Here is a 7,727-nt window from a genome sequence, read left to right as displayed (position 1 = left end):
GACCTGACCCCGTCTAAAGCCATTTCTTGTGTCGGTTTGTACAGCACAGGGTGGAATCGATATTTGCAATGGTCATCGCATCTTCAAGAGAATTCCCAACGGGTTCAGTATATTCCTTCCGTGAAAGGTGGAAGGAATAAAGCTGCCTTTTTTTTTTTTTCAACGTTTATTTATTTTTGGGACAGAGAGAGACACAGCATGAACGGGGGAGGGGCAGAGAGAGAGGGAGACACAGAATCGGAAACAGGCTCCAGGCTCTGAGCCATCAGCCCAGAGCCTGACGCGGGGCTCGAACTCACGGACCGCGAGATCGTGACCTGGCTGAAGTCGGACGCTCAACCGACTGCGCCACCCAGGCGCCCCTAAAGCTGCCTTTTAAGGCAGATTTATATCCAAGTTTTTTTAAGTGTTTATTTATTTGGGGGGCGGGAGGGGCAGAGAAAGGGGAGCAGAACGCAGAATCCGAAGCAGATTCCAGGCTCTGAGCTGTCAGCACAAGAGCCCAACGCGGGGCTCGAACCCAGGAACCGCGAGATCCTGACCTGAGCTGAAGTCCAACGCTTAACCGACTGAGCCGCCCAGGTGCCCCTATATCCAGAATTTTAAAGTTTTTTTTTAAAAACTTAAAAAAAAAACATTGTTTCTGAAAGTGTCAAATTTTATTAGTTTTTAAAACGTCTATTTGTTTTGAAAGAGAGAGAGTGAGTGAGCAGGGAAAGGGGGAGGGAGAAGATCCCAAGCAGGCTCCGTGCCACCAGCTCAGAGCCTGACATGTGGCTCAAACTCCCAAAACCACGAGATCACAACCTGAGCCAAAATCAAGAGTCAGACACTTAACCAACTGAGCCACCCTCAAATTTTACTCTTAAGAACAAAACAGTGCGGAAGCCTTGCCTAAAAAAAAAAGAAAAGAAAAGAAAAACCACGTGTAGAAGATATTCCTTGGGCAGCTTGTGGCCTCTGACTCTGGATAGCGGTATCGCATCAGCGTCCTGTTTCCCAAGCACGACAGCTACGGGGTGTGTGATGTGGAGACGCCGTCCTTCTTGGAAAATGCACTCTGAAGAAGTCAGGATGGAACACGATGTGTCCGCAATCGATCAGTTGATCGCTAGATGATAGGTAGGTAGGTAAAGCAACTATGCAAAGTCGGTGAATCTAGTTGAAGGCTATGTGGGTTATTCTGTAGGTGTGAAATTTTACAAAATAAGTCGGGGGAATTAAAAATAAGTAAGCAATAGAATTTCCGTTACATAATTTTCCTAGGGCATAATCACCATGCCCTGTCGTCACTCCTCCCGCCCTCCCCCCCCCCCCCCCGCCTCCACCCCTGCCCTGGGACGATGGTCTCAGCCCAGACACTGGCTGCCTTCCACGTGGACTAACATGGCTCATCAGCCCTGGTTTTTTGTTCGTTGACTCCCTTCATACTGGACTTCATACAACTAAATATCCTAAGTCACTTCTCTACACTACCTCTAGCTTTTCAGTCTGGCTAAGTGTTGCTCTCCAGATAAAGACAGCAATCTAATCAGCAAGTGACTTAATTCTCACTGCGTGCAAAGCATGGGATGTCACTTGATAGTTTTCTCGCCCATCGCAGGGAGCTGAAAGTTTAGAAAAAGCCGACATCAGGCCGTAAGTCCTTGGTCTCTGCTTTTGACACAAGGTAGCAGGGACTCTCCAGCCAGACAGCCTGGGCTCACGTTCTGTTTTCTGCCACTTATCCACTGTGGAATCTTGGGCAAGTTACTTAACCTGTCTGTGCCTCGGTTTCCTAATCTGTAAAACTGAGGTAGGTCATAACTCACGGGGTTTTCTCAAAGAGTGTAAGAGTCACTAACCAGCTCTGGCACATAGTAAGAGCTCAGTCAATACACTTACCACCATTGTGATTCCGAGTCTCTGTCCCGCGTCCGCGTAAAATACCACGCAGCCCAAGGCACCCCAGCATCCAACTTGATAAACGCTGATATCAGCGGTTGAATGCTTGGCACACGCAGGACACAACGGGACAGTTCGCAGCGTGGAGGGGTGGTGCGGAGCCGGGGCGGGCTGCGCTGTGCCCGTGGAAGTTGGTGCCTCTGGGGCGCCGTGGGAAGGGGTCTGGTCTGGCAGCGTTCCCTTCAGCGCGGGCACCATGCGAGGCCATCCATCCTGGTATCCGGGCCTCTGTGGTGAGCAGCTTGCCTTTTCTTTTTTTATGAACCATTTGCTGATGCGTATGTCGGGCACTCAGTACTGGTAGGCGACCAAGGTCACAACGGCATGGTTTTGTCATAGCCGTGCCCTCCTTGGCGGGCTCTGTCCCCTGACCCTGCGCCCGGATGAGGGGGGCAGGATGGGCGTAAGCAAACCTGCCAGATGTGCTTATATGGGGCTGGCTGCTGACCCTGGTCCTTGCTCCCTAGGTGTGCTGTCCTGAGCCCTGGGGATACGCCCAGGAGCCAGCGTAGGAGGCCGTGATCTGGGGTCAAGTGACAGGCACTTGGAAGAGGTGCCCCGTGCTCTGCGTCATCCTTGGTGGCCGAAGCTGCTTCACGGAGCAGGTGGGGTTTGTGTTCGGTTAGGTCATTAGAGCAGGGAGGGGTGCGTGCTGGGGACGAGGGGTGCACATTCACAGCCTGCAGGTGGTTGACATGAATTAATGTGGGCAGTGTGGACGGGATTGGTAAGAATACAGCATGTACCTCAAGGTGACCTGGTAAATCAGGGCAAGGCTGGCCTTCCAGCAAGCACATTTGGTCCAGCGTCAGCACAGAAAGGGCCGTGGTCTCAGACCCCCGGACGCCTCCATCCCCAACAAGACACGTGGCCACCACCTCGCCACGAGCAGAGCTGAGAATCCGAATCCGAGCCCCGGGACGGCTGGGGCTCTGCACAGGTAGACTGTCCCCCTCGACGGCAGAGGTATCAATCATCTGGGCCCCCACTCGGTACCCAGGAGGGCCACCCTGAGAAAAGGTCGGGGTCTGTGCAGCAGTTTCCCAAATGCCGCAGCACCCCGGGCACAGCGGGGAAGCAGCCCAGCTGCCTGCAGGGTTCGTGTGGGATCCGTCCATCTGTCTGTGCCCGGCTCCGGCCCCCGCCCCACCCGGTAACCACCACGGGCCCCAAGCCAGTGTGACACCATCCGTACTCTGAGCCCCACGCAGGAGCCTGCCCCACGCTCTCCCGGATGGGCCTCCGCTGGGGCAGCGAGGACCACAGGAGCCGAGGGATGTACACAAGACTGCGCCCAGAAGGCTGCGGGGCGTCCTGCAGGGTCACCTCATGCCAGCTTCCGCCCCTGGAGCACCCAGGCCGAGCCGACCCTGACGGGTAGCACCCACAACTGGCCAAGAGCAAAGCAAGGGGCGGCAGCAACGAGCGAAGGGCCCACGTCTTCTTTCACGCGGCCGACCGCGACGGGCGTGCACACAGATGGCCGAGCCCCCGACGGAACGTGACCCGGGGCGCAGCAAACACAACTCGGTGTCAGTGTTCCATGTGCACGTTTATTTCTCTCAAAGACCGTTCGTGTTCCAGCCACACCTTCCGCGGTTTGGTGCGGGACAGTGACGTGTTTTTATTTTTTTTTTTTTTAACGTTTATTTTTGAGACAGAGAGAGACAGAGCATGAACGGGGGAGGGTCAGAGAGAGGGAGACACAGAATCTGAAGCAGGTCCAGGCTCTGAGCGGTCAGCACAGAGCCCGACGCGGGGCTCGAACTCACGGACCGCGAGATCATGACCTGAGCCGAAGTCGGCTGCTTAACCAACTGAGCCACCCAGGCGCCCCAGTGACGTGTTTTTAAAGTGCTACTGCGGAATACGATCGCCGTCGGGCAGAACCATCACCACGCTCGATCGTCAAGCCAGACCCGGCCACGTGCCTGGAAAACCATGTGTTTTCTTGTTTTAAAAGAAAAATCTAGCTTTGGTGGGACACTGGGGTGAAACACCACAAGCCTAAATCACAAATGGTACGTTCCCGACCAGCTGGGAGCGGGGTGGGCGGGGCAGGGGGGCGCATTCCGGACGCCTCCTCATGCATCCAATGGGAGTGCTGAAGAAAGGGACCCGGAGGGAACCTGAGTGCTCTGCAGGAAGTGGCAGTGTGAGTGTGCCCGTGCCACATGCTTTGGTAATCAGGCCTGAGCAGGTTTGGGACAGTGGAGACGGGGGCCTGGCATCCGGGTCCACACCAGCACGAGACCCGTTTCCCACCCGGCAGAAACGTCCTGACTTGCAGCGGCTGCCGGCTTGTGCCGCGAGGCTTCGAGACTGTTACATGCGAGACTATTATGCGGAACCCACCCACCCCCCCCCCCCCCCCCAGCTGGTGGCAGGGACAGAAGTTAATCTGTCCCTTTCTGCTCCAGAAGAGAATGTGCCAGGCCTCTCCGGCAAAACCCATCAGAAATCTAGACGGGCAGCGACTGGCCAGGTAGCCACCAGCAGGAATCAAGGGCTGGTCTCCAACTTAAACTGGAGGGTCGGTTTACGTAAAGTGCTCTGTCCAAACCTCCTCCTTCACAGCCGGTTTTCAGCCGGGACAATGCGATCGCTGCTTTTGTTCTCGCTGCGCTAGTCACACGCGCGCGAGGCTTCCCTGCGTGCCTCTGCAAAGGTCACGGGCCCAGCCCCGGACCGGGCAGTGCCACCAGCGTGCCAGAACCAACGTGAGCACCCCAGTCCTGATGCACAGGTGCCCCACTCAGACCTTAGCGTCCAGAAGAAACCGCTTTGGACACGCCAGTCTGCAAAACAGCCCGGAGGCCAGCAAAACAAAAGTCCTCCAGCCGCTAACGCACAAGGGAAGGGAGGAAGGCTTTACGAACTCGTATGCGTAGTCCTCAGTGTGTGACCTTAATCGGTGTTTAAGTTCACAGCGTTCGCATTCGCATGAATCCCTACTCGGGAAAGCGCAGGCCTGGATAAGCAGCCACGGAAGAAGCGTTCACAGTATCCACAGGACCCGTTTTCCCACTGCCCGACCCTCACGCACGCTCCCGCCCCCTATTTTCTCTTAAACTCCCTGCTAAGTCCCTGTCCTCTGTGACTTCAGGAAGGGCCCTCGGCTGGAGAAGACGTGAGTGCGTCTTGAGGAGGGGCTTCTGGGCCTTGATCAAGTATACGGGGCGCTTGTGTGCCGGACGGACACACGGACCTCCCGGACGCCACGCTCCCCCTGTTGTGTGCCGGTCCCGCTTCACACACGGGACAGAAGCAGCCCGCCTGTCACTTGCCCGCGACCCGGGAGCGGCTTCAAGTCACCAGGAAGTGGAAAACGCAGAGCCCTTAAAAGTTAAAACGGTGAACAAAACCCTCGTGGGGTCAGTCAGGAATGGGACGTTTTCTTGTTTTGAGCGAGAAAGCTCCCGTGTAAAGCTCGGAGCCCATCGCGTGGCAAAGAGTTCATCTGAACTGCAAAATCAGACAGAAAACCGAGGACCGGAACATCGTCTTTAAAAACAGCATATGGTGAAGAAAGCCATTTTACAGTCCCTTGATTAATTCCTGGGACACGGAAAAAAATTTTTAAATATGTATTTTTAAGTAAAATTCTTAACGTAGTCTTCTAATCTCTCTCCCTCGAGAAAAGGGGGGGGGGAGTTCTATAATTTTGGTTTTCGAAGAGGTTTCTGCGTGTCAGTAGCTCTCTTACCCCTGAAACACCAGTGTCAGGAGAAACAAAAATGTAGGAAGGAGTCCCCCCAATTTCCTATCTGTGACAGAAGTCTAGGCTTCATAAATGGCCTTTTAAATCTTATTGGAACAAAGTGAATCTTATTGAACCATCAAAGCCTTCCACACAGATGACCACGGCCCTGACAAGCTCGTCCCCGCGAAGCGTGCATTCAGGAGGCACCGGCCAGCGTGCAGGCCCGTGGACAGACGCACGGGCGAGGAACGTGGTCTGAAGGGCACCCGGGGATACGGACACCGGGGGCCACGCTGATCTTTTCTTCCCACTGGAAATCAAAGCAGGTGTGCGTCCCCTCCAACACGCGTCAAGCACTGTTCACAGAATTCTGGAGAGCTCCCGGAAGCACGCGAGGCAAGTTTGGCCCATTTGTTACTATTCAACTTAACTTCCATCCCTAAGCCTCACACCTGAGACCTAGAATGATTTTTCTCTTTTGTCCCAGAAGTACTTTGTTTCAGCTATTGGCAACATTTGGCAAACTAACCTTGGACTAAAGAAAAAAAAAAAAAAACCTGGTTGTGGGTGGTCACCGTGTTCCGTTAGCGGTCACTTACTGCCCCGACTTCATTCCAGAGGCCCCTCCCTGCACTCCCGTGTGGCAAGTACCCCAGCAGGGCAGTGGGAAAAAAAGCCAGGAGTTGACGGCCCCGTGGGAATCCTGAGCGCTTCTGAAACCACAGAGGAGGCTGGACAAACCACGCGGAAACTCACAGGCCTCCCATTTGCGAAGGAAACACAAGAGTGCGCAGGACAGATCTAGTGTTGGCATACGTTTCAAGTTATATGGCTAATATCAAAGGCAACTATGCTCCTACCTTTGTCACAGTGTCCCCATCACCACCACGATGTCTCTACTGACCCCCAATCCCGCCTCCGTCCCACCTGCCCGCACTCGGGGCCAGCCGCACTGTGTTACTCTGAGCAGCCAGTCAGGACAGGTGACCCATCCGTTCCAGTCACAGTGACAGCACAGAGGGGGCACCTCCTCTTTGCGACGCGGTCCGGGCATGGACCCAAGGTAACACGCGTCAGAGCACAGAGGGGGTGAGGTGGAGTCCCCCTCACCGGCCCCGTCACTGTCCATCATTGGAGGTTCTCCAGTCCGCTATGCAAGTCTCCTAACGTTTGACTTCAGCTCTTTGACCTGAGCGCAGCCCTTTGGCATCTGACTTGGTGAGTTTTCTCTGGGGAAAGCCTCCTGGCTGGAGACGCGGATCTTCGTCCCCCTTTACAGGATGGCAGTACGACCCGGCCGGACGGGGCGGCCGGCTGACAGCTTGCAGCTCTCTTGCTGCGTCCCGGGGGTGCTTAGGGGGGCACGCGTCTTCCCGCGTCCTGGTGGGGGAGGCCGCCGGCCGCGGGGTCCGCCGGGGCCCCGTTCATGGCGCTCTTCCTTCTGTGCCTGGAGAGGAGCTTCTTGTTGAGGATCCTGGTGAGCGTCGCCCCCTTCCTCCGGGCCCCCTCCGGCTGCTGCAGGAACACGAGGTCGTTGTGCGACTGGCTCATGCCAGGGTCCTTCTGTTGATGTCGCCGGCGGAAGAACAGCTTTGCGCCCTTCCTTAAAATCCCTCCTGGAAGGGGAAAGCAGAGGGGGGCGGTCAGGTGGGCTGAGGAGGAAACGCCAGGGCCACTAATCCAAGTGGAAAAGACAAGCAGGGAGGTTCGAACTAGTCTAATGAGCAGTTTCTTCCTGTCACTATCCACACGGGAGGGAAACGGCCAGAATCTGGCCCGGACCATACATCAGAGTTTTCAGGATGAAAAGGCTTGGAGGGGCGCCCGGGCGGCTCAGTCGGTAAAGCGTCCGACTCTGGATTCCGGCTCAGGTCATGATCTCACAGATTGTGAGTTCGAGCCCCACACTGGGCTCTGTGCTGACAGCACGGAGCCGGCTGGAGATCCTCTCTCCCTCTCCCTCTCCCTCTCTCTGTCTGCCCCTCCCCTGCTCGTGCTCCTGTAGATCTCCCTTTCTTTCAAAATAAATAAGTAAACTTTATTTAAAAAAAAAAAAAAAAAAAAAAAAAGACTTTGAGCC

The 7,727-nt window shown here is 55.4% G+C and overlaps 1 protein-coding gene across 1 annotated transcript in view; it reads right to left on the bottom strand.

Annotated features, from left to right (window-relative positions):
* Window positions 1-3,479: 3,479 nt before the first annotated feature.
* C2CD2 (C2 calcium dependent domain containing 2) overlaps window positions 3,480-7,727 on the bottom strand; it is a 51,588-nt gene continuing 47,340 nt past the window's right edge. Inside the window, exon 14 of the mRNA XM_045501308.1 lies at window positions 3,480-7,263. Coding sequence (XP_045357264.1) covers window positions 7,001-7,263 — 263 coding nt within the window. The 3' untranslated portion in view covers window positions 3,480-7,000. The remainder of the gene's footprint in view (window positions 7,264-7,727) is intronic.

The sequence above is a fragment of the Leopardus geoffroyi genome, chromosome C2, assembly GCF_018350155.1.
Source record: "Leopardus geoffroyi isolate Oge1 chromosome C2, O.geoffroyi_Oge1_pat1.0, whole genome shotgun sequence".
NCBI classification, from domain to species: domain Eukaryota; kingdom Metazoa; phylum Chordata; class Mammalia; order Carnivora; family Felidae; genus Leopardus; species Leopardus geoffroyi.
Note: the sequence above shows the minus strand (reverse complement) of the source record. Positions and strands in the feature narration are given on the sequence as shown.